The sequence below is a fragment of the Natator depressus genome, chromosome 1 (assembly GCF_965152275.1).
Source record: "Natator depressus isolate rNatDep1 chromosome 1, rNatDep2.hap1, whole genome shotgun sequence".
In the NCBI taxonomy this organism is placed as follows: Eukaryota; Metazoa; Chordata; order Testudines; family Cheloniidae; genus Natator; species Natator depressus.
Genome location: NC_134234.1, coordinates 33,068,481 through 33,095,448, shown reverse-complemented (window position 1 = coordinate 33,095,448; position 26,968 = coordinate 33,068,481). Strand labels below are relative to the sequence as shown.

Here is a 26,968-nt window from a genome sequence, read left to right as displayed (position 1 = left end):
ACTTGGTAGCATTTTGTTCTTGCTTTTCACAGGGGTAAATAACTACACAGTTTGTAAGGCAGTGCAGAACCAGGCTTCCGATTTGTGTGAACTGGGAGGTGTCTGGGCTGTAAAGGAGGGTCCGAAAGAGAGGTAGGATCTAGTTGTGATGGAATGCACCCCTGTATTCACACCCTACAACCTACTGTAATAATCTGTGTGTAAAGTATGCCTGTGAGGCATCTGTTGAAAACTCATAACTTGCTGATCAGTAATATCATGGTAAAATGTGTATAGCAGCATTACGTGTGAAGTTATAAACTTCCACCTATATAATGTTAAGTGCACTGCCAGGCAGCCCAGGTTGCAGGGCAAAGGTGACAGTCCCCCACTGGTCTGGACAGCACCCCAGTATGTCCCACTAGTGGCAGATGAAAATGTTGCCGGCTTAGAAAGGGGGGATGTCATAATGGAGTTAAAAAGGAGTTGGAGAGAGCTCAGTATTCATACTTTTATATAGCTGGCGAAGGCCCTTATATATTTGTTGGATACAGCAGATTGTCCTGTGTCTTAATGAGGGATCTTTCAGGCTGCGCCTCGTTATAGCGCCCCTAAGAGCACTACTGGAGTTTGTATTCTCTCATTTTTTTACTATGACTTTTTAAAACTACAGTTTAGCTTGTAAGCAACAGAGCACTTCTCTTCAAAACGCTTTCTAATCGCCCGATTAATCCTCTGCGAGGCAGGTATTACCCCCAGTTGTACAGGTAGGGAAGCAGAGGCAGACAGGGTAGACTGACTTCTTCAAGAGACAGACTGAGCCAGTGTTAGGACTCCGGAATCTCTGATTCCCAGTCACAGGCTGAGGCCACTGGACCCTTAAACGATTACACAAATGTTTCTCATTTTCCAAATCAAGGAGCCAATTGATTCAATGTATTTTTAGGCCATTTGCAGCATAGCAGCAGGTTGACACTATTAGGCAAACAATAAGGTCTTCTATAGAGCTGACTCTGATGGCCATTTGGTTATTTTTGAAGGTCACAAGCTCTCTCAGGCCCCAGCCAAAAGCGCATTGGTAGTGCTCCTGCTATAGGTAATCAGTATCACTTCAACTATTAAACCAAATGAGGCAATGGAGACGCAGCCCCAGAGCACAGAGCCTGGGTTTAAGGTGACCAGAATACTGTGGCACTTCCCACTTCAAGTTGTGTTTGGTACCAATGCTCTGGGGTTTCCCACTCATTCGATTCAGAGCTGGAAACAGAAAATACGATGAACTTGTCTTCTGCATTTTCAAACCAACAGTTTCTTGGGAGAACGTGAATAGACGGTGAGGGAAACCAGTAAAGTTAAAGTGACAGCAGCTCTGAGATATGAACACGTAGGCTGACTCAGGTTGGCATGCTTAGGCCTGAAGTTTCACCTCTGGCACGTTATTCGTGGTACATTTGATTCCCTAAAGAACATCCTCAAGGAGGGGCTGTCTTCTGAGAGCTCCAATGTATTTTTATTAGTTCCTGTCTCTCTGATCAGCAGTGCAACGTGGGAAGGTAAATATAGAAACAGAAGGCAGCCCAACCACACTAGCAAAAGGGTTGAGCATGCATTAAAACCTGTTTTGGGAAAGGGCTTGGCTAGTGAAGTCAGAATAGGTCATGCACGTATTAAATGCAGACAGATAGAACTGGAAAGCTCATCGGTGAACTAATAAATGATTTGCATACATCAAGCACCTTTCATCCCTAAAGTGCTGTACACACTATATGTTGTCACTTACCTGCCGAGGAAACTCAGCCACCTCTGCAGAAGCCAAGGTGTCCCAGCCAGACTGCAAAAGAGTTCTAATGACGCAAAGTGAAGAATTTCTTCTCTATTTGAAACTGCAGGAACAATCCAGGTAGATAAGTTGTCAATTACCCAAGCTGGATTTTGGCCACGACTACAGGGAGGAAATAGTCCTTGATCTACAGTAGTGCAATGGATTCTCTCATGCCCAAATCTGCCCTTACATCGGTGAAATCTGGAGTAACTTCACTGACTTCAGTGGAATCGCTCTGTAGTTACATTAGAGTCCCAGCGCAGAATCACATGAATAAAAATAGAGCTTTTCTTTTAAGTCTCATGTAAATTACTTAGACAAGAGTGGAACTATGAGGCCTCAGGGGAAGAGGCAGCTTTGGAAGGACCCTGTTTCCTGACCAGGAGAAAGGTTCCAATCCAGGGCCACATCGGGGTGCGAAACTGTATGGAAGGCTGGGTAGGGAAGGCTGTGCCTCCCCAAACAGCCTGGCCCTGCCCCCATCAACCCCCTCCCACTTCCCGCCTCCTGACTGCCCCCCTCAGAACCTCCAACCCATCCAACCCCCCCTGCTCCTTGTCCCCTGACCGCCCCATCCTGGGACCCCCCTGCCCCAGGACCTCACCCCCTACCCAACCTCCCCCGCTCCCCGTCCCCTGACCACCCCGCCCCATTCAACTGCTCCCTGACTGCCCCCCAGACCCCCCCTGCCCCTTATCCAACCTCCCTGCTCCCTTACCATGCCACTCAGAGCAGCAGGAGCTCGCAGCCACGCCACCCGCATTGCCTGGCAGGAGCGGCGGGCCAGAGCACTAGTGGCATGGCGGCATGGCTGCGGAAGAGGGGGGATAGCCTTTCCGGCCAGGAGCTCAAGGGCCGGGCAGGACGGTCCCGCGGGCCGGATGTGGCCTGCAGGCCGTAGTTTGCCCACCTCTGTTCTAGTCACATGTTTAAAAGCTAAATGCTTGGAACAGTGGGAGTGGTATATTGACCCTCCCCTACCTCCACACCACCTCAAAAGAGAAAAATATTTTTGACAAAGATCCCCACTGTAAATCTGGAAGGCATCATTGTTTCAGTGCGATCATCAACTGGAGAACAGGCAACAGATTGCTTTTTATGCTGTCCCCGCCCCCTCCCCCCCGCCCCATTGAGTATGATACTTTTGTTTTTCTAGGACTGATATCGAGGCTAATCTGAGCTTCAAGCTCACCAGCAATTCCTTTGAACTTCAGCCAGAAATGCATCTTTTCCACGAGAGTTGGATGAGTTTCAGGAAGTTTCTGGCTTCCCTGAAGGAGGTTTTATTGTCTACCAACTTTGAGCTGTGCTCAGTTCACAGCCTCTTTGACGCATTCAGTCTCTGCTAGTTCAGTTCATGCACAAACTGGACACAGTCAGAACACATCAGTGGACAGGTAGCAGTTAGAGTCCCGATGTCACGGTGGATTGGGGCAGGTGAGGCGCTTCAGATTCTACCAATATAAATCTAGCTAGTCCTGTATTATTAAACTTTGGATTGCAATGACATGCACAAATACAATATTTATATTATAACTAGATACCTAAAGTATTAATTATATATGCAAAGGTATATATTGTATTATTATTTTATATGCCATCTTTCCTCTGACGATTGCAAAGCACTTAAGAAAACAAGCAAAGAATATCACCATTTTACAGATGGCAAAAGAAAGACTAAGATCTGCCCAAGGTCAGACAAAGTCAGTGGCAGAGTCAGGAATGGAACCCAAAGCCCTATTCATTCACAGCAGGATGCAAGTAACTCCCATTGCCTTTAATTGCAATTACTTGGCTCCTGTGCAGGGGCACACAAGGCTCAAAGGCCCAGTTCAAAGCCTACTGGTATCAATGGAAAGACTCAGTGACTTAAAAAGGACTTTAGATCAGGTCCCAAGTCCAGAATATTCTGAAGCAACCATTCCACAATGACAATATTTAGCAACAAAAATTGCAGCACAGAAATGGTTATCAAATGAATCAACATGTTAATAAATTTAAAAATAGCCTGTGCCCATTGAGGTAACTAAAATATTAAATTCTCAGAAAATTAATTCTATATTATGTACTTGCTGTAAATTAGCAGACTGTCACTAAGCACCAGATTATTCATATGTAACAAATTTAATTCCTGCTGTAAGTGAAGATCTTAATCCATAATATGCACACGTGTGTAAATATATAATAAGTGTGTGTACAGATAAGATATACATGTGTGGCATTAATAATGCATTAAGCTTGAAGACAGCTACAAGTTTTGAATTCATTCTGCAAAATGGAGGTGTCTAGCTGAGACCACCTCTCCCCCATGCCATACTTGCTGCAGCTGAGCTCAGCAGATATGGGAGTGCTTCCTTGATGTAAGAGACGAGGAGCTGCTAGCAGCGAACACTTTGAGGAGCTTTCATTTCCCCTTTTTGGTCCAAAATAGCCAAATTTATTGACCTTCAGGGCAGTCTACATTTTTAGAGACGTTTCTAGTGAGGAAGTGCTGCTGGAGGGGGTAGTGTTTATGGATAGTGGGGTATTTTCCCTCCTTTATTTATAGTGGAAGTTGCTCCTGGATGTGTGTGTTCCAATTTATGTTTCTAAAGAAGTGTAATGCGTGGCTTTGGATAGGCACTTGTTTTGTACACTCATTCTTATAAATTCAAATCAAATTATCAGTCCAACTCAGGGTCTTACAGTATTATACAGGGAATTACTGAATACTTTAATTTCTTACAGTTAATGGGTCAAGCTATTTTTTTCCCTCAGACTTAATGGAATACATATTATCCTTAGATATATGCAATTATTTCTGCATCTCAGAAAGCAGTCTGGGGATAATACCCACAAGTAATACCTTAGCTGAGTCTGAGAAATGGTAGTGAGGGGTAGAGTTACACACACAGGCAGAATGGGATCTGCATCTCTTATTCTATGTGCAAAATTCTAGTTCTGGTTTTGTTTACACTCCTCGTCAAGAGAAGTGCCAGAAAAACCGCACGGATGTTTTGGAAAATAGCAAGGACTTGAGAATGACGACAGTTCTTAAATAACACATTCCATCTTCAAAGGGTTTTATAAACATTAATTAACCCTCTCAGCACTCCTAGGAAGCAGGTGGTATCATTTAACAGGAGAAACTGAGGCAGCAGGGCTAAATGCCTCACCTAAAATTACAGAACAAGTCAGTTGCAGAGCTAGAAGAGGGTTCCTATTTCGCAGCCAGTGTTCACTCTACATAAGTATACCTAACACTAAACTTCCAAATGCAGCTTCTGCACTTTGTTGCAGGTGTCTGGTGTGACCACCCGCTAAAAGTTTAAAGGAAGTTAAAATAAAACACAAACAAATGTGAATCCAACTCAAATAAAAGGACAAGTTCACCATATGTCTTCACTTCACCACCGTCAGAAGAGCCCTGAAAGAGGCTAAGACACTCCTCCATAACACAGCAATCCAGATCTGCTTCCTTCATATTTTCATGGCCTCTGTCAGCCTTCACCTTTTTATAGAGGCTGTGAAGCAGAATCCATGTCAGAACACCTGACACTTCTCCTGGAAGTAGTTTCCAGATTTACTGTAAACTGCAAACTGTCACACACGGAACCTTTCTGTAAGAATGGCTTTTGTTTAAAAAAAACCATTTATTTTCCAAGCCTAGGCCAAGGAGTAGAGATAAGAAGAGATCAAAATGCTTTATTTATACATTGTTAATATTTGGCTGCCTCTAGGACTCATGCCTCTGGCAACTGAGATTTCCTTTTCAGTCTCCTTTTTATCTAGATTCTTATATGTATCTGAGCATGTCTTTATGACTAAATCAATATCTACACCAAATAAGATCAACCTCAATCTCTCAAATGCCCCAAAGGTGGAAGGTTTTAATCTCTGAATTTCACAGGGTTAAATGTTTCTGGGTAAATATTTTTAGTATTTGGATAATTTTAGTGTGCACTAAATTCTTAAGGGCCTCTTTTTCCTATGGATATTTAAAATGGTACCTTTTAAGTCAGACACTGAAATGAGAGCAAAAAGGATAGGTTTAGCAACAGATTGACTGTAATAATAAGAGTACAAGCACACAAAGGCAATCTCGAAGGTGTGATGAAGGGATAGTTGCATAGAGGGTAAATGTCTCACGAAAATATCTCTGTGGTACTCATTTATCTTCATAAATTCCACTCCCCCCATTAGATCCTATGCTTTTGCGGGGGTGGGGGAGAGTCGGCTGCATGGATCTCATACTTAAGAAACCTCTAATGAAAAACTCATATGAAAATTGGAAGGGAAACTAAAGGGTAAAACACCAAGGTGGAGTAATGTCCTCCAAAAAACATCATGCTGTTTGGAGATGGAACACAAGAAAAGAGATGGAAAAAACCCTGCAATTAAAGAAGGGATAAGCAAAACAACCCTGAATTCTGAAATTGGAGCTGTACTTCTTGCTTTTATAATATTTCAAAGCAGTTGCAGGAGAAGGAGGAAAAAGGAGCAAACTGCAAGATTCTTGCAAGTGAAGAGGAGTTTTAATGGGTCTAACCTGATTAAATCACTTGACTTGGTGTTCTTATGCCTGAAATGAAAAAATCACCTTCCTGTATGCATAACACAGACTTTTAAGCTATGATGGAGGTAAATTGTTTTGCTCCAGATTTGGTAAATCTCTTCATTTGAAAGTCTACAGTTCTTTAATGCAAAAAAAAGAGACAGTCCATAACTTTGCCTGGATTTCCTGAAAAAGCATTGAGCCATAGATTAGTCGTCAATGGACCACGGGTCTAGAAAATGATGCCTACTGTGTCAAATTTCATTGAGAAGAAAGGAAGGAGAAAAACTCAACTAAGGAGTTGATACTGAGATGACATTTAAGGAGGAAACATTTGAGTGACTTTGAAATGGAAGAACGGGAAACATCGGGCAACTTTAGAATCACAGTTAATATTGGACATGAGGAAGAAGTGCAGCTTCTTCTTGGGGGTAATTCAGCACCAGTAACTGCATTAGTATGGAGGAGAGTCCTTGTGTCTTGCATGTGACAACCCAACCAGAAGCCAGACAAAGAACTGGAAGCAAAGTAGTTGAGGAGAAAAACAATTTTTTTCTTTTACAGGAGCTCTGGGAGTAAAGAGGAATCAATCACATACCAAGTGATTAAATATGGTGAATGACTGTCAGCAAGAGACATCCTGCAACAGGAGCGGAGCAGTTTGAATCGCAACATCTTGATAATTTCTGTTTTAGAGGTGATAAAATTGAAAAGAGCATGACATGGAGGATAGATCTAAATTGAAAAGAGCATGACATGGAGGATAGATCTATCAATGGCTATTAGCCAGGATGGGCAGGGATGGTGTCCCTACCCTCTGTTTGCCAGAAGCTGGTAGTGGAAGACAGGGATGGATCACTTGATGATTACCTGTTCTGTTCATTCCCTCTGGGGCACCTGGCACTGTCGACTGTCAGAACACAGGATACTGGGATAGATGGACCTTTGGTCTGACCAGTATGGCTGTTCTCATATTCTTAATTAAATTCTAGCACATAGAGACCATGTCTTCTTCTGGGGGTGCACAACACCGAGCGCGATGGAGCCTCAATCCTGACTGGGGCCTTGGGGTGCTACTGCAATCTCAATAAATTATAACTAATGGACAAGAATACATCATTTAAAAGCACATCAGCAGAGGGAAGAAAAGGAGCTCCAGATGGGCCAACATCTCTCTTATACAGAGTTCATTTTGGCATCATCATGACTTAGGAAATAAACATATATTGTCCTGCCATAGGTTGCTCTTAGGGTAGGTCTAAACAGGGAAAAAAAAAAAAAAAAAACACGTCTGGCCTGGGTCAGCTGATTTGGGCTTGCAGGACTCTGGCTGTGGGGCTGAAAAATCGCTGTGTAGAGACATTCAGGCTTGGGCTGGAGCCAAGCTCTGGGACCTAGCCCGAGCCACAGTCAGCTGATCCAGGCCAGCCGTGGGTCTCTTATCCCCGTGTAGATGTACCCTTAGTCATTCAGTTGTATTTTTTTAATAATTTATTAGTCAAAATGCAGATGTATCAATATTAGATCATCCTCCATGATTTTACAGAAAGTTCCAATGCAAGCCAACTTAATATACAAAGTATGGTAAGCTTCATGACCAATTACATTTAACATAGAACAGATCAAAGTTAATATTTACAGGCATTACATATGGCATACTCTGTAGTTTCTGCATTACTTGAGGATTTTTGAGAGAGACAGGTTTAACTTAGAACACAAAAAACCCCAAACTGATTAGCTAAAAATGCACTAGAACTGATATCAGTCTTGTCAAATTTACTGGTGTCCATAAACTTTATATTCAGCTTTTCCTTTAGAGCGCAAGTGACATTGTGCTTTTTTTTTTTTTTGGGAGGGTTTAAAAAGGCAGCAACTACTACATGCTATACTTTGATGCAAAGTTCTTACTAAAAGTTCTAAACCCTGGTCTACACTACAAGTTTATGTCGAATTTAACAGCATTAGATTGATTTAACCCTGCACCCATCCACACGAAGAAGCCATTTTTGTCGACTTAAAGGGCTCTTAAAGTCGATTTCTGTACTCCTCCCCGACATGGGGATTAGTGCTGAATTTGACATCGCCGGGTTTAATTTGGAATAACGTGGACGCAATTTGACGGTATTGGCCTCCGGGAGCTATCCCAGAGTGGTCCATTGTGACTGCTCTGGACAGCACTTTCAACTCAGATGCACTAGCCAGGTACACAGGAAAAGCACTGGGAACTTCTGAATTTCATTTCCGGTTTGGCCAGCATGACCATGCAGAGCTCATCAGCAGAGGTGACCATGAAGTCCCAGAATCGCAAAAGAGTTCCAGCATGGCCCGAATGGGAGGTACTGGATCTGATCGCTGTATGGGGAGACAAATCCATGCTATCAGAACTCCGTTCCAAAAGACGAAATGCCAAAATATTTGAAAAAATCTCCAAGGGCATGAAGGACAGAGGCTATAACAGGCACCTGCAGCAGTGCCGTGTGAAAATTAAGGAGCTCAGGCAAGGCTGCCAAAAAACCAAAGAGGCAAACGGCCGCTCCCTGTCAGAACCCCAGACACACTGCTTCTATGATGAGCTGCATGAAATTCTAGGTCGTGCCCCTACTACCACCCCTCCCCTGTATGTGGACTCCTGCAAGAGGGGAGTCTCATGCAACAGGGATGAGGATTTTGGGGACCAGGAGGATGATGATGAGGCGGAGGATGAAACCATTCTCCGCGACAGCCAGGAACTGTTTATCACCCTGGATCCAATAAGCTCCCAACGTGGGCTCCCGGACCTTGAAGGCGGAGAAAACAGCTCTGGTGAGTGTACCTTTGTAAATATAATACATGGTTTAAAAGCATGTTTAATGATTAATTTTCCCTGAAGACTTGGGATGCATTCGCGGCCAGTACAGCTCCTGGAAAAGTCTGTTAACGTGTCTGGGGATGGAGCGGAAATCCTCCAGGGACATCTCAATGAAGCTCTCCTGGACGTACTCCCAAAGCCTTTGCAAAAGGTTTCTGGGGAGGGCAGCCTTATTGCGTCCTCCATGGTAGGACACTTTACCACTCCAGGCCAGTAGCACGTAGTCTGGAATCATTGCATAACAAAGCATGGCAGCGTATGGTCCCGGTGTTTGCTGGCATTCAAGCAACATCCATTCTTTATCTTTCTTATCCTCAGGAGAGTGATATCATTCATGGTCACCTGGTTGAAATAGGGGAATTTTATTAAGGGGACATTCAGAGGTGGCTGTTCCTACTGGGCTGTTTGCCTGTGGCTGAAAAGAAATCATCCCCGCTTTTAGCCACGGGCGGGTGGGGGGGCATTCACTCTGAGCTGTTCATGTTTGGCTGGCAGGGATCTTCCCCGATACTAGTCACGCGGTGGGAAGAGGGGTGAAGCTATCATCCCAGAGAACGGGGTGTGGGCGGGGATTAGTTGGGTTTGTGTAGGTTAACACAAAACCCGCAGCCCCTCCTTTTAAATGGCCAACCCAACGGGTGCTTGGTATGGGAAAGGAGGGTGCTGCTGTTTGAAACCATTCACCGTGAAAGAGTCTACCCATTGTTCTCTAAAATGTGTCTTTTTAAAGACTAATCTCCCTTTTTTCCTCCCGCAGCTGCAAATGTTTCAACGCTCCCCCTATCATCGCCGTCCCAGAGGCTAGCGCAGATAATAAGGCAAAAAAATAACTGCACTCACGATGAAATGTTCTCTGAGCTCATGCACTCCTCCCGCACTGAAAGAGCTCAGCAGAATGCATGGAAGCAGACAATTACAGAGCCCAGGAAAGCAGAAAATGAACATGAGGAGAAGTGGCGGGAGCAAGATGATAGGTGGCGGCAGCGTGATGAGAGGAGGCAGGAGGCACTGCTGAGGCTACTGGAGGATCAAACTAATATACTCCGGCATATGGTGGACCTAGAGGAAAGGCAGCATGAGCACAGACCACCGCTGCGTAACCGTCTGCCCTCCTCCCCAAGTTCCATAGCCTCCTCACCCAGATGCCCAAGAATGCGGGGGGCGTGCTCCGGACACCCTACCACTCCACCCCAGAGGACTGCCCAAGCAACAGAAGGCTGGCATTTAATACGTTTTGAAGTGCAGTGTGGCCTGGTTCTTGTCCTTCCCTCCTCCCCTACCCCACCCGGTGCTTCCCTCCTCCCCCATCCCTCCTGGGCTACCTTGGCAGTTATTCCCCTATTTGTGTGATGAATTAATAAAGAATGCACGAATTTGAAACAACGACTTCATTGCCTCTGCAAGAGGCGATCGAAGGGGGAAGGGCGGTTGGCTTACGGGGAAGTAGAGTCAACCAAGGGGGCGGGTTTTCATCAAGGAGAAACAAACAGAACTCTCACTCAGAACTCGTAGCCTGGCCAGTCATGAAACTGGTTCTCAAAGCTTCTCTGATGCGCAGTGCACCCTGCTGTGCTCTTCTAACCACCCTGGTGTCTGGCTGCACGTAATCAGCAGCCAAGCGCTTTGTCTCAACCTCCCACCCTGCCATAAACGTCTCCCCCCTACTCTCATAGATATTGTGGAGCACACAGCAAGCAATAATAATGGGAATATTGGTTTCACTGAGATCTAACCAAGTCAGTAAACTTTTAAGCGTCCAAATGCACATTCTACCACCATTCTGCACTTGCTCAGCCTATAGTTGAACTGCTCCTTACTAGTGTCCAGGGTGCCTGTGTATGGCTTCATGAGCCATGGCATTAAGGGGTAGGCTGGGTCCACAAGGATAACTATAGGCATTTCAACATCCCCAGTGGTTATTTTCTGGTCTGGGAAGTAAGTCCCTTCCTGCAGCTGTTCATACAGACCAGAGTGCCTGAAGATGCAAGTGTCATGTACCTTTCCCGGCCATCCTGTGTTGGGATATGGGTTCCGTCTATTGCCCCACCACAGTTAGGGAATCCCATTGCAGCAGCGCCATCCACTATGACCTGCACATTTCTCAGAGTCACTTCCCTTGATAACAGCAGATCTTTGATTGCGTTGGCTACTTGCATCACAGCAGCCCCCACAGTAGATTTGCCCACTCCAAATTGATTCCCGACGGACCGGTAGCTGTCTGACGTTGCAAGCTGCCAGAGGGCTATAGCCACTCACTTGTGAACTGTGAGGGCTGCTCTCATCTTGGTATTCTTACGCTTCAGGGCAGGGGAAAGCAAGTCACAAAGTTCCATGAAAGTGCCCTTACGCATGCGAAAGTTTCACAGCCACTGGGAATAATCCCAGACCTGCAACACTATGCAGTCCCACCAGCGTGTGCTTGTTTCCCAGGCCCAGAATCTGCGTTCCACTCCATGAGCCTGCCCCATTGCCACCAGGATGTCCAAATTGCCAGGGCCTGTACTTTGAGAGACGTCTGCGTCCATGTCCTCATCACTCTCGTCACCGCCCTGCCGTCGCCTCCTCGCCTGGTTTTGCAGTTTCTGGTTCTTAACATACTGCAGGATAATGCACAAGGTGTTTACAATGCTCATAACTGCTGCGGTGATCTGAGTGGGCTCCATGCTTGCCGTGGTATGGCGTCTGCAGGAGAGCAGAGTTGCAGCAGAAGCGGTGGATGACGATGGTTAGCAGGCCTACTGCACCGTCTGCTGCCAGCAGCACCAGGACACAGCAGCGGCAGTGTAGGTGAGCTGAGCGGGCTGGATGCTTGCCATGGTATGGCGTCTGTAGGAGAGCAGGAAAGAAGAGTTGCAGTGGAAGCAGCGGCTGATGACATGTGAGGTGGATTCAGGAGAGCAGAGTTGCAGCGGAAGCAGGAGCCCATGACAGCCAACATGGAGAAATTAGCTATCGAGGCAAGAGCAGGAGAGCAGAGTTGCAGTGGAAGCGGTGGTTCGATGACAACAGTTAGCAGTCTACTGCACCGTCTGCTGAAAGCAGTATGGTGTCTGCACGGAAAAAGGGCGCAAAACGATTGCCTGCCGTTGCTTTCACTGAGGGAGGGGCGACTGATGACATGTACCCAAAACCACCCGTGACAATGTTTCTGCCCCATCAGGCATTGGGAGCTTAACCCAGAATTCCAATGGGTGGCAGAGACTGCGGGAACTGTGGGATAGCTACCCACAGTGCAACACTCTGAAAGTGGACGCTAGCCATGGTACTGTGGACGCACTCCGCCGACCTTATGCACTTAGTGGGGGTCACACACAATTAACTGTATAAAATCGCTTCCTAAAAAATTGACTTCTATAAATTTGACCTAATTTCATAGTGTAGACATACCCTAAGACAAGCTAGTTCTTCAGATTCTGTTGACTATGCCATTTTACTCACAACACTGGAAAGTTAATCACTCTGTGTGCAACAGATATTTTCCCATTTTGATGCTATCTAGATATACAGAGACTTCAGACAAAATGATCTTCAACAATAATAAAAGGTGCTGAAATGGGGTGACACATACCTTTCACTCATCAAAATGAAGCTATAACACAGTACTTGCTTCTCTGCAGTCACAACTACACCCAGAGATTAACAAGGAGTGAGCTCTACTCTACCTCAAAACAGGTCCCCAGAAAATCATGGTGGATCATAGCCCAAGCCAAACTGAATTTCCTTTCTAAATAATCCTAGATGAAAACCAACCTGCTGCACTATGCCCTGGATATCAGCACATTGAAGACTCAAAGCCCCCTTGAAACATTTTATTCCAGGCAGAATAAAACCAGCACTTTTGTTCATAGTCAAGTGTAGAAATTTTTTTTAAAAAGCATTTTAGAACACTGGAGTCTATCCTGCACTATTGCAATACATTCTATTTAGGGCTGCCTCTGAAGGCTACTCAAGCTTCGGTTAGTGCAGTATGTCATTACCTTTTATACAGGGCAAGCTACTATTAGCACATAAAACCTGTGCTCCATGCTCTGTACTGGCTCCCAGTTCACTTCCAGGTGTATGGTATGATGGGCTGATTAAAACTTTAAAGTTTATAAAAACTTGCACGATTATCCCCAGCACTGAACTTTGGGCAGGTGGCAGACCATTGGTGGTCGAGGTCAAGTAGAAGGCTCTGGACCTCTAATGGAGAGAAGCACAAAACTCCATTTAATGTTAAGGGCTGTAACTACACTCCCATGCTGAACACCAGGAACTCTGGATTGCTAAAAGCAAAGGCTTAAGGAAAGTTTACGTATAAAGACTATAGGTGTGAAGAATCACATTACACAGAAGTCATTCAGATCTTCCATTTTAAAAAAGTAAAAGAATACCAAAATTCAGGAGCCCTACAAACAATCTGTAAGTGAAATTAAACTGGAAAACATCTTCAAGAAAGTCTGTTATATGTATATTTCAGAAACCATAGCTCAGAACCTGAAATCGAAAACAGTGTCTTTACTGGTTATCTGCCATACGATGCAAGCCTAGAGTTAGCCAAAAGAAATATTCACACTATGCAGGAAAATCCTGAACATCAGAAACATCTAAAATTAAGGGGAAAATTTCTCATAATGGATAAGATTCTTACTAACCTTCAGGGGCTATCAAATATAGTAGGTTATTTTGCTCTTTTAACATATTGTTTTATGCAAGTTATGAGTGATTTCCCCCCCAATCTTACCATAGAATCATAGAACTGGAAAGGACCTTGAGAGGTCATCTAGTCCAGTCCCCTGCACTCAAGGCAGGGCTAAGTATTATCTAGACCATCCCTGACAGGTGTTTGTCCAACCTGCTCTTAAAAATCCCCAATGATGGAGATTCCAGCACCTCTCTAGGCAATTTATTCCAGTGCTTAACCACCCTGACAGGTAGGAAGTTTTTCCTAATGTCCAACCTAAACCTCCCTTCCTGCAATTTAAGCCCATTGCTTCTTGTCCTATACTCAGAGGTTAAGAAAAACAATTTTTCTTCCTCCTCCTTGTAACAACCTTTTACATAACTGTTATGTCCCCCCTCAGTCTTTTCTTCTCCAGACTAAACAAACCCAATTTTTTCAATCTTCCTTCATAGGTCATGTTTTCTAGACCTTTAATCATTTCTGTTGCTCTTCTCTGGACTCTCTCCAATTTGTCCACATCTTTCTTGAAATGTGGTGCCCAGAACTGGACACAATACTCCAGTTGAGGCCTAATCAGAGCACAGTAGAGCGGAAGAATTACTTCTTGTGTCTTACTTACAACACTCCTGCTAATGCATCCCAGAATGATGTGTGCTTTTTTTGCAACAGCGTTACACTGTTGACTCATATTTAGCTTGTGATCCACTGTGACCCCCAGATCCCTTTCCACAGTACTCCTTCCTAGGCACTCATTTCCCATTTTGTATTGTTCCTTCCTAAGCAGAGTACTTTGCATTTGTCCTTATTGAATTTCATCCTGTTTACTTCAGACCATTTCTCCAGTTTGTCCAGATCATTTTGAATTTTAATCCTATCCTCCAAAGTACTTGCAACCCTTCCCAGCTTGGTATCGTCCGCAAAGTTTATAAGTGTACTCTCTATGCCGTTATCTAAATCACTGATGAAGATATTGAACAGAACTGGACCCAGAACTGATCCCTGCGGGACCCCATTCATTATGCCCTTCCAGCATGACTCCAATCTTGCAAACATTTGGTCACATTTTTAACTTTAAACACTCTAGTAGTTTCACTGACTTCAATGGACTACTCACGGTTAAAATTAAGCTTGTGTGTAAGCGTTTGCAGAACTGGAGCCTATAATTACAAAAAATGTTATATGGGGATTAAGAGAACAGACAAAAACCGCAGTGCAACAAAAAACAATTCCAATGTGTTTGCCTGATTTAAGGCAATCAAATAGCTTTATCTACTATTAAATGTAAAAACAAACAAAATGTTTTAAGCACAAAGTATATATTTATATCACATAAAACAACTGAAAAAGTATTACATAAAGAAAAATAATGTAACAGAATTTACTTAGGTACCTAACAGGCATGCTCTTATATCTAAAAAGTAACATGGATAACTATATATATATTTTTGACAAGGGTGCATTTAAGAGTTCTCTAATATAGAACATTTAAAATGTGGAGAGTACTTTTTCAAGATACAGAAAAACAAGTAATTATTTTAGACAGGCACACTGGCTATTTGTATAAAAACCATGCTTGCAAGTGAAAAGTCACTTTAGTACTAATTCACCAGATGTGCAAAAGCTATGTAAAGTGTTAATCCTGTTGAAATTGTCTCTTCTTCTTTTGCATTGCTTCAGTTCCAACACTGATTGGTACAATTTTTGATCCATGTGATTTACTGACACTGTAGCCTATTCCAAAGCATTTGTCAGCTAAGGTACTGCTATAGCACGGTAGAGTTAATATGCCTCCTCTGTATTCTGAACACAGTATACTTAAATCTAGAAACTATAACATCAGGACAATGATTTTTGTTGTTTAAATATATACATCAATCAGTATAAAATACTACCCAACACACTCTTGTAGATCAAACAAATTTTAACCACTTCATCACTTCTGCTTTTGCAGAATAAAATCCAAATCAGTTTCAGTTGCCAACAGTACAGCATCTCTAAACATTCCCTAATACATGGAAGAGAACGGAAATGTCTTAAAGTTGATTAAAGAATCACAAAACAGGTTTACTGTCAGAGCAATTCAAGAATTCCCAGTTTGTCAGTACCTACCCCAGCAGTGCTATCCAAATATAGTATACGCTATTTAGAGTTTTTACAATAAGAAAACATTCCAAAGTTAAAGCTATGAGAAACACATAAAAGCAAGGAAAAAACAAACAAACTTGACCCACGCTCATCAAAACTCTGAATTTCCTTGCTTTTGTGGTTTTAGATCAGACCATTCAAGTTATTTTAAACAATGTAGTGTCTTTTAAAATATCTTTTTTTAAGTGGTGGAAGGAAAGAGGGAAGAACTTTTAATGGGAGTGTAAGATGCTCCTATAATCCCTATTATGGACACAATTTACTGTTCCAAGGGCTGTTTCTGTTATTGCGCATGTAAATGGCTTACTAATCTGTGGACTATTGGTATAGTACAATGTGACTGCTGTTAAGATGCCACAGTGGGAATCAACATTTTAAAAACCATACTCTGCAACAATCCACATATGCTTTTGTAAGTTCTGTGTACTAAAATCCTTATGAGAAATAGTAAATGTGTATACTTAGTAGCAATTTTTCACATATCAATTTCTGTTGCTTTAATTTTTAAAGCAAATTTTAAAACTCCAGAACCAAAGAGTCCTTCTAGGTTAACAGTCTACAAATTATTATAAAATACAGCCATTTAAAGTTTTTGGAGCACAGAAGAACTGAAAGACAACTCAGTCCATTCTTGTTTTTTTTTTCAATTTACTCCTATATCTTAAACAATGGTCAAGCCCTTTAAAAACAATTTCTTTAAAAAAATTCCTTTCAGGCTGAGACTTTTCATACCAAGTTTCAGACCTGAAGTCTTTTTATGGTCCAGTTATAAACCCTTGAAAATAAGGACTTATAATGTGAATGCTGACAGACCCCCAAACCCTTAATTACAGAGGTGCTAGCTGGTGCCACTATTTTTATCAAAAAATTACTTCATAGCTTATATTGAAAGTTTGATTCATGCTCATTTTGTTCATTTAAAAATACTCTTTGGAAACTGTGTCAACTCCTGCAGATGATTTAGTGTTACATCTTTCCCTGTTAAAATATAGGTAAGTCATATTCATCTCTACCCCTGCACTAAACTCTACTAATATACACTTCATTACCTGCTCATGTCACCATCTAACACATATCTTTACAGTCTTCTACACATAGTGTCCAGGGCTTATTTTTCACCACACAGAACTAAATACTTATTTTGTTTAGGACAGTCTTTTTTTTTTTTTTTAGTGTTTTCATTACAGTAGAAAGTGAGATGACAATTTAGATGATTTTTCCATGCTAATTAAGGGAAGACTCTTCATTAAGTTTTCTCCCATCATGGACTTCACAATCTAAACTCACTGATTTAATCAAAACTGAAACCTAACCCTAAGAAATTACTTGTAACAGTCAATTAAAACATGTAGTGTATGGTTTCCGCTACTTTAAAAGGCATTAAAAAAGCTTAGATATGACACTTCAGTCTCAAAGTACTGCAACCAGACACTAGTTTCAAATTCTTGCAAGGAGACATGAAAAATAAGCCACTGGTCATTTATTCTAATGATTACATTCAAAGCTAGCCTTTAAAAATAAAAGTTACAGGCAAAACATAAAACCATATGTACTCACTAGCTATTTAGCTAAAATAGACATTTTAGATATATAAAAAAGCAGACAATTGAGACTTAAATAAGACTATGTGAAATCAGAAAATTTAGATTTCACTATTAAAAAAAGAACACCTACAATTACTTTCCAAACTACATCTATAATTAAATTCACTAACAAAACAAAACAAAAACTCCTCTGGTTTTTGACTGACAAAAGTTAGCCTAGAGTACGTGGTAAAAATCAAAGTTGATATAAGTTTCTATATAAAATGACTCATGATTTACTATACCATAAAATATGAACAAGAACATTCTGTTGCCTAACAAAAGAGCTAGCAGTAACAAACACTAAATGTCAAACAGTCTTCAGCCCTCCTTTGCGCTATATCTGCAAATCAGTATTGACTTCTTTTGACCAGATACATCTTTTTTGGGCTTTTCAGACCGGTAAGTTGTGTTTTACCACTTGCCACAGGCAGCAGAGGAGACAACTAGCTGAGCAAACTACAAGTGGTGACATGCAGATGTTAACTCACAAATCTAAGTCCTTAGATAAAATGATATGCAAGCGCATATTAGTACAAAAGGAATGGCATTCGTCATCCAAACAGGCTCATCATCCCCCTCCCCCCAATTGAACAGTAGTTGAAACATCAATAGAAAAAGATCACAAAGATGTCTATTCTTCAGAGTCAACTGTGAGAGAGGTCAGCAATCTATAACAGCAGCGATGGACAAGGAAGAGCAAAATGTTGGATGAAAGAATCTTGTTGAATATTTGTTCATTTACTTTTTCTGACCACAAACCAAAAGTATGCCACATTGGCTTGTTTTGAACTTCAGGCACAGATGTCTTATCTCCTTAGATCCTTCACAGATTTACAATGCAGTCTCCCTGAGGCCTCTACAACCAAGTAAGAAAACTCTCTTTATCTAGTTTGGTGGCTGCCAACACAGACTCCATGTCATTAAGGATGTCAGAACTCAAAGCCTCTTGCAGACTTGGCATCAGTTCCTCTCCTTCTATATTCATCCCATCTCCTTCCAGTGTCCCAAGGTCCACGTTTGTCCCTGGAATGGCTTCAAGGTAATCTGGGAAACGGTTCTGATGGGAAGGTATGTTACTTTGGCTGATATCGCCTAGTTATAACACAAAGCAAATAGACATTAAACATACTGAAAGTATCAAACCAATACACTTGATTAAGATAACAAATTAAGGGCTTAACTCCTGGTTGCCTTACTCATGCAGTTGATCCCATTAATGGCAATCTGATTACTCACATAAATCAAACAGTATTTAATTCTCAATGTACACAGAAAATTCCTCTGGTGTTTACCTTCCCAGTTCCCGAATGTTACCATACACTGATCTTTACAGTATTTGCTGTACATGTACAGTATTCTTATACTACATTCAAGAAAATCAATTGCATCTTATAATAATTGAAAGGACATTACATAATTGAGCACAGTAATACTCAAATATATGAGTTTTTTGTCTTCAGCCTAGGACAAGCAACAAAAATATTATTACTCAAAAAGCTAATGCACACTCAATACACACACAATCATAGGATACCAATACTATTTAGGAGAGTTTCCCCTTAGACAGAACCTTTGACTAATTTCTTACAAACAAGTTTGACACAAACTGCATTCCTTTTGAGTCCTCGTAAGAGACAAAAGTTACGGAAAAGAATGTTGTAATATTTCTGATCTGGTGCATATCCACAAGATAATGCTGTCAAGAATCTCTCAGCTTCCCTGAACTGCATGTTCCTTCTTGTGTGCTAATGACTGAGCAAGCAAGAAAGACAAATATATCTGGGGGAAAAAGCCCCCTGCATTATGGGTATAAAGACAAACAAACCTGTATCCATTTCATCAACGCTGTTCAAGAAGTCATCGGGGGTTCTGGGTACACTATAACTGCTCATGCTGAGGCCACTGTCTGTGCTCTCATCTCTGGAGTGATATGTCCCACTACATTAGAAGAAAAGAAGTGGAAGCTGAAGGTGGAGCTTTTCAAAAATTAAGACTGTAAAATGTGCACATTTTGGATCAGTGCGATGGCTTTGATGAAAGTGTACAATGCTGCCACACTGAACCAGAATTAAAAGCTAACATGAGACAGCTGCAACAGTTTGATGACATTAATTTTAAAAATCTTCACAGGCAGACATTCCTTTTTCTGCTTAAAAGTGAGTTATTTCAGTTTAGTTTGTAAGGAATCTAATTAAGCTTCATTTTAAAAGTAGCAAGGTCCAGACTCACAAAAGGTACTTGGGTGCCTAACCCCCCTCAGACTTAAGCACCTAAGTCCAAAGTTTTAGGTTCCAGTGTAATCCAGAAAACTCCTGCTTGGCTGCTGCCTAAAACCACGGGGGCGCCTAAAGTTTTTGCAGTCAAAGTTACGTAGGCATTTAAGTTTCTGCCTCCGGGCATGTGCACAGCTGCTTCATGCTAGGCATCCAGGTGCCTATCTCCTGACTAAGCCCCGTAGCAATCCACAACTCATGGGAAGATAGGCATTCTACTGTCTTGCCTGTATCACCTGATCTGATAGATGTGCTCGGAGCCTGCCTAATGGACTGGGTCCCATTGGAGGTGGTGAAGGAGGAAGAAGTGGTGGTGCTCACCTGGGTGATGGGAGAGCCAGATTCAATTCCCCCCTCTGCCTGAGGGGGAGAAAGGATTTGAAGAGTGGTCTCCCACCTCTCAAGAGAGTGCTCTAACCAGTGAGCTATGGGTAATTATTATGTGAGTCTCCCTCAATCTCTCCTAAGGAAGTTATTCTACTTTAATTGTTTATCCAAAGATTAACTGGAGCAGGGGGGCTGAAGCCCCAGCCTCCCACTTCTCAAGTAAGTGCACAAACCACCAAGCTACAGTCACTCTCCCTCTCTGGTCCAACAACCAAGGGCATGTCTACACTACAAACTTAAGTTGATCTATATTAGGTCAATTTACAGCCACAGTGGTAATTACCTCTTGTTTTTAGCCTCTCATGGAGGTGGAGTTATTATGTCAGTGTAGTAAGGCACTTACATGGGCAGGAGCAAGGCTATATACTGTGTACACTGACATAATTAGGTCAATGTAAACTGCCTTATGTCGACCTAACTCTGTAGTGTAGACCAAGCCCAAATATTCATCCATGGTGGAACAGCTCCAACAGGAAAGATTAAGGGGCCCCACGTCAGACTATCCCATAGCTCAGAGGGGGGGAATGGAACCCAGGTTTCCAACATACCAATTGAATGCTGTAACCAGTGGGCTAAAAGTTATGAGGCTGGCACCACGTCCTCCTCCAGCTATTTTGTGTGGCATGAGATAGACACTTAATACATTCTCACAAGAAATAACGTAGGCACCTAAGCCGTCTGATCCAGAAAAGGGGTGTCCGGTTGTCGATCACTAGCACATAGGTGCCTCTCTGCAGCAGCCCAGACTTCGTGAGAGAGGCAGGGGCTCAGTCTCTTTAGGATCTTGCACTGGCTGGCTTAGGTGGCTTCCGACCTAGCATGCTCGCTTTTGCAGACTGCATTCTTAGGCACCTATGCCTCCCATGCACTGTATTGGGAGCCTGGTACCTAACTCAGGTGACATGGATTGCACTGCTTTTCCTGTGATTTTCTGGGTGACTAAAAGTTAAGTGCTGTGAGTCTCTGTATCACAACACGCAAGACCCCTTGTGGATCTGAGCCTGTGTGTCTACACAGAGCTTTGTACTTGTTTAAACTAAAACAGTTGTTTAAACTAAACTTGTTTAAACTAAAACAGTATGTTGAAAAACATACCTCTAATTAAAACTGGTACAAGTTTGTGTGTAGACAAGACTTAACAATCACAATATTTATCCCTTGTGTAGCTCAGTTTATTAGCATTGCACAAATTTTAACTAAATAAAAAGACGGTAACAATTTGGAAAAAAAACACCTTTTTTTTTTTTATAATATTGGATAGCCCAATATTATAATAAATGAAAGCTATGGTTGTCTCTGCATGTGCAATTTTCTAATTATTATCAGCTATTGCACTACTGGGGGCATGGATGAGCGTTCATGTCGCCCTCCCAATCAGTACCCAGCCTGTGCAAGCTAATGATCCAATCAGCATATCAAACTCGATGATGAATCGTGGTCACGTGCCACCTCAGGCATGTTGCACATACCCCAAGGAGAAGACTGTGCTACCACCAATTCAGCTCCACTTTTTATAGCAATAGTGGGAGCACTAATATAGATCAGCCACTGGAATTTCAACCACTTTAATCTGTTGAGAACAGGTCCTGGCATGGAGGTCAACACACCAGGTGTTACTAGGGGCCTATAGATACTAGCTCTCCTATTGTTGCTTCTACCAGGGGGCACCAGGGGGAGTACTATGGAGGGAAGTTTTTAGAAAAATACTAAGGTTACTATAACAGACAATGATTAGAGAAACAGACTAATTGTTCAGTTTGTTTACTTTGTGCATTTGACCAAGTATTACTTCGTATATAGTTAGATTTCCTGTTTACCTGTATTTTTGTGAGAAAACACATAGTAATAATGCAGAAGATTTTCAAACCACTAACTTCATTCTGAATATCCAGGATGCGTTTCCAGTGGCAACTATTATTTTCTAGGTTCTGTACAATCATAAAAAGCCATAAAGCTTAGAGTCTCACTCTGATCCTGAAAACACTTATGCATGTGAATAATAGCACTGAACTCAACCGGACTACTGATGAGTGTGACTGTAGGACTGGAGTCTGAAAAAATAACCTTCCAACAGCTCGACTTAACTATACAATTTTCAAACCCATATTTCTTCAGATTATGGCAGCATAAAAACCAGAAATCAGTTAGCTGCCTTAATACTCATTTTTTCCAGTTTCAATAAATACTTGAACACTAATGTAGCTTTTGAGCACAACTTGAATTAACATTCAGACACACTCTAATCCTTCTGGTAACGCACTCATGACAAATGTATGGCAGTAGTTTTTGTCACCTATGGACAAGCAGACATTGGATAGCTGACATCTGTTCAACACAGGATGTAAGTAAAATACTGTGAACAAGAAATACCAGACAGATTTATTGAAGACATTTTTGCTATATTATAAAAAAAACAACATTTTATAGGATTATTGCTTAATAAAAAGTTTTTCATCTAGATTTTAAAACAGCATATTTGATTAACCATGCAGTATATTAAATGGTTTTTTCCTTAAGCCAGCGGAAGTCATCTGTGTTGTTCAAAGTAATAAATAAGCTATTTAAAATGTCTGTGAAAAAACAGCATTTCTATTTGTGGCATGAAATGCTAGTACTAGCACTGAACCTAAAATTAACTAAATCACTCCAGCAATGAAGTTTTCTTGGCTGCTGTGCTCATGCTTGGAACTGCCACCCTCTCCTCTTCCTTCAGATCACTCCTGAAAGCATATTCCTCTGCCTTTTTAACGGAAATCTCTTGAGAGAGTCACCATTCTGGATGGCCATACCACCCAATGGTACTGTGTGTGTCTAAACTGTCTTACCTGAATAAGACTGGGTGCCTCTCTTGAGAAGAGACTGTCTTTCTATATGTTCATACAAAACAAAGCACAACATTGGGGCTAATGACTGTTACCATCATCACCAATATAGACTCAAACAATTAAAATATTATAGGACTGCAATGTTTTATGTATATAATAATAGAAATTAAAAGGTGGAAAACACCTATTAACTTAAAGATGCATCTGTGTGTGCTCTATCTTAAAATACTAAAACACTACAAAGCCCACAAATGCTAACCATTGCCATTAAAATTGTGTGTGAAATGCTGACAACCCATCACTTTAATTTTTAAAAACTGCTCTAAGTTGGCATCTTCCTTTGAGTCTCCCCCAGGGTGTTTTCTATTTCAGTCTATGTAGACTGCAAGCTCTTTGGGGCAGGGTCTTGTACAGAGAACTGATTTCCCTTGCCAACATACTAGTATAAAACTGATTTATGTTTTTACTGAAAACACTCCTGAGTGTAAAATGCTCAATTCAGAACAGGAATTATATTTAAGAAATTAAAATCTCTTAAACAAGGTATTCCAAGCCAAGTGTTACCAGTACACACTCCTCGAGATAGATATACTAAGAACAGTTATAAAAAAAGAATGTTTAACCCAGAAATCCTTTGAAAATCTGCAACAGCTACAATGCCCCCCTCCCCACCCCACCAAAAAATAAAATAAAATAAAAAAAAATTCAACAGCTCAATGGGGCTTTGATAAAATGTTTTTGGAGCTGGGACCAGCATGACTGTGGTTCTTTACAGAAGACACTATTTACTGGCTATTTTTTAGTGTGAATTAAGGTCAGCTTAAAACTTTGACTTTCCTAGCTTAAAGCTATTTCAAATAGAATCCATCACATGCATCATTTTTTAATTTAATTTAATGTGTATGCACCAATATTATTTACTTTACTACATTTATAAATCCACAAACTGAATTTCCATTATCAAAAAGCAGCAAATAAAGTTGACAAGGGTTTTCACATATAAATATATAACAAGCATTTGAAACCAAGAACTATTTCTCTAAGGTCGAATAATGGATTTTGAGTATGTGAAGATATGGCCACCGAAGAATGAATCACAAATACTGAAAGTTTCTCTGCACTGGCTACAATAACTATGCCTTCAAAGCAACTTTTTCATACCAGGAGAGGAAGCCATGACCTACTTCGCAACTACAGCTATTGTGGACAGACTTCTTAATCCATGGAAAATAGCTGAGGGTCCACCACAGGGAGAGATCTCAGGCTCAAGAGATGGCAGAAGAAACAGCTAGGGGAATGAAGTGGTCTTGCTAGCTGAAGAGGAGGGGCATACAGTAATTCCTCGCTTAGCGTTGTAGTTATGTTCCTGAAAAATGCTACTTTAAGCGAAATGATGTTAAGCGAATCCAATTTCCCCATAAGAATTAATGTAAATAGGGGGGGCTAGGTTCCAGGGAATTCTTTTCGACAGACAAAAGACTATATATATATATAAGTATAAGTTTTAAACAAACAATTTAATACTGTACACAGCAATAATGATTGTGAAGCTTGGTTAAGGTGGTGAAGTCAGAGGGTGAAAGAGGGTGGGATATTTCCCAGGGAATACCTTACTGCTAAATGATGAACTAGCACTGGCCTGAGCCCTCAAGGGTTAACCCATTGTTGTTAATGTAGCCTCACACTCTACAAGGCAGCACGAATGGAGGGAGGGGAGACAGCATGGCAGAGAGAGAGAGAGATGTGCTTCGCCCCTTTAAGTACGCAGACCCCACTCTAAGTACATTGCCTTTTAAAGTAGATTAGCATGATGAGACAGCAGCTGCTGCTAGCAAGCTCTCTCCATCCTGAGCCCTGTGGTGTTGTCCCCCGCGCCCCCCCCCCCGGTGGAGATAAGGTACAGAAGCAGGGGGGGCAGGAGCAGGGGGAGGGGGATACCCTGACATTAGCACCTCTCTTCCCCCCACCTCTGCACAGCAAGCAGGAGGCTCCCATGAGCAGCTCTAAGGCAGAGGGCAGGAGCAGCACCGGCTGTGGGGGTGGGGAGGGACAGCTGAACTGCTCGGCAATTGATAGCCTGCTGGGTGGCTGCCACACAGGGAACTTAGGGGAGCGGGGAGCTGATGGGGGGCTGCCAATCTACCCTGGTTCCAAGCCCCCACCAGCTAGCTCCAATGGGCTGCTCTTTCTGCAAGCAGTGGACAAAGCAGGCGGCTGCCAAACCACGTTATAAGGGAGCATTGTGCAACTTTAAATGAGCATGTTCTCTAATTGATCAGCAATGTAACAACAAAACAATGTTAACCGGGACAACTTTAAGTGAGGAGTTACTGTACTCGGTCCCATCAGAGGAGAACTAGCTGGCTTTAAAAGACAACTGGGATATCAGAAGGATTAAGTGTGTCAGACAAAAGTGGCAGAACTAGGACGGAAGGTTGATGCAAGCATACGTAGAAGACAAATAATTTGGTTGAAAGGATGACCCCCACCAAAAATTTGCTTAAAGGAAATAAGCAGTCCTTAACACTCAACTCCTTACATACTATCTCTGCCCCCTGAAAACAGATTCTGTGCCCTGGTGACTGAAGTGGTTTATTTATCTAGGTGTTCAGGAGGCCACTGCTGCTAGAGATTCACTGCAACATCCCTCTGCTGCCACATTCTTTATGACCGATAGGAAGAAACGTTGGGCAAGAAGCCTCCACCAGGAGTTGGCAACTGCAGACACCATGGAGAAAAGCTGCCAGGAGAAAGGAGCAGGAGCCTCTTCCCTGCTTTGCCAGGAATTCTACCAATGAGTTGTAACTGGTCAGCTCCAGTCTGCAATCAGCAACTTCCTCTGCTACTCACTGTGACATTGCACCCCATAATGCTTTATGGAAATATGCTTATGCATGTATATATGATATAACTGGAATATGTTTTATGCTACATGTGCCATGTAACATATCTCTGTAAAGGTTATGATCTACTGAATATATTCATCCTATTTGTATGCATGTATCATTTTTGTATTTGAAGTTATGAATATTGGCTATGTACTTGTTTGATTTTAAGTAGCTTTAGTAAGGCATTTGGTCAGCTTCTTAAGAAAGGAATTTGCAAGTTAAGAGCCAATCAAGAAACACTTAATGACAATGGAACCTTGGAAGACTCCAATTCACAAAAGAAGTCTACTGTTCAAGGTAGCATGTGAACAATGGCTGCCACCTGTAAAGTTCCGAGTCATGCATGGACACGTGACTTGCCCATGTGACTCCAAAACTCCAGCTTGCAGCTGGATTCTGCGTAGGAGAGAGGAGGGGATCTCTACCCACAAAAGAAAGCCCCTGGGAGACCCCTCCATTTTGTCTTTAGTTGGTTCAAGAGGTAGCCTCTCCACCCCTAAAGGATACCTGAAAGAAACTGGAACAAAGGACAGTAACCACAGGGGTGTGAGTGATTGCTGGACCCAGACTAGAAGGAGGCTAGTCTGTAAAAGAAGCTTACTGTGTTAAGGAAAAGTTAGCACATGTGACTCCATTTTGGTTTGGGGCCCACCATTGTCTAAAAGCAAGCACATCATACACCAGGAGGAGTGTTCCTTAGATACTGCATTCCTGTGAAAATCCTCCTCCTTGTCTCCAGCCTGCCTTGACTCCCAGTATCTGTTCTTTGTCTGTCTCTAACTCCCTATCTCCTGGCCTTTGATGCGAGGCCTCTCATCCTGATAATAAAAGTTACTGATGCATCGCTTTAGGACCATGCTGTGTAATTAACATACTAGTTTAGCACGAGGAATGCACCAAACAGGGATAGGTGGTAGATAAGAAAAGGGTTTGTTTATTGGCTAAGGTTTCCGATGCACGAGGGCAACATGCTTTGCTAAGAGGTATATAACCTTTGTATAATCTGTATTTGGGGTCC

General features: G+C 42.1%; 1 protein-coding gene across 5 annotated transcripts in view; it reads right to left on the bottom strand.

Moving 5' to 3' along the window:
- Window positions 1-15,091: 15,091 nt before the first annotated feature.
- YAP1 (Yes1 associated transcriptional regulator) overlaps window positions 15,092-26,968 on the bottom strand; it is a 183,652-nt gene continuing 171,775 nt past the window's right edge. For 2 of the 5 annotated variants that reach the window (XM_074957135.1, XM_074957126.1), the window contains exons 14-15: window positions 19,403-19,515; window positions 15,092-18,669 (exon numbers count right to left, since the gene is read on the bottom strand). In XM_074957135.1, the coding sequence (XP_074813236.1) occupies window positions 18,434-18,669; window positions 19,403-19,515 (349 nt within the window). In that variant the 3' untranslated portion in view covers window positions 15,092-18,433. The remainder of the gene's footprint in view (window positions 18,670-19,402; window positions 19,516-26,968) is intronic. The other 3 variants (XM_074957149.1, XM_074957156.1, XM_074957141.1) reach the window with 2 other exon arrangements.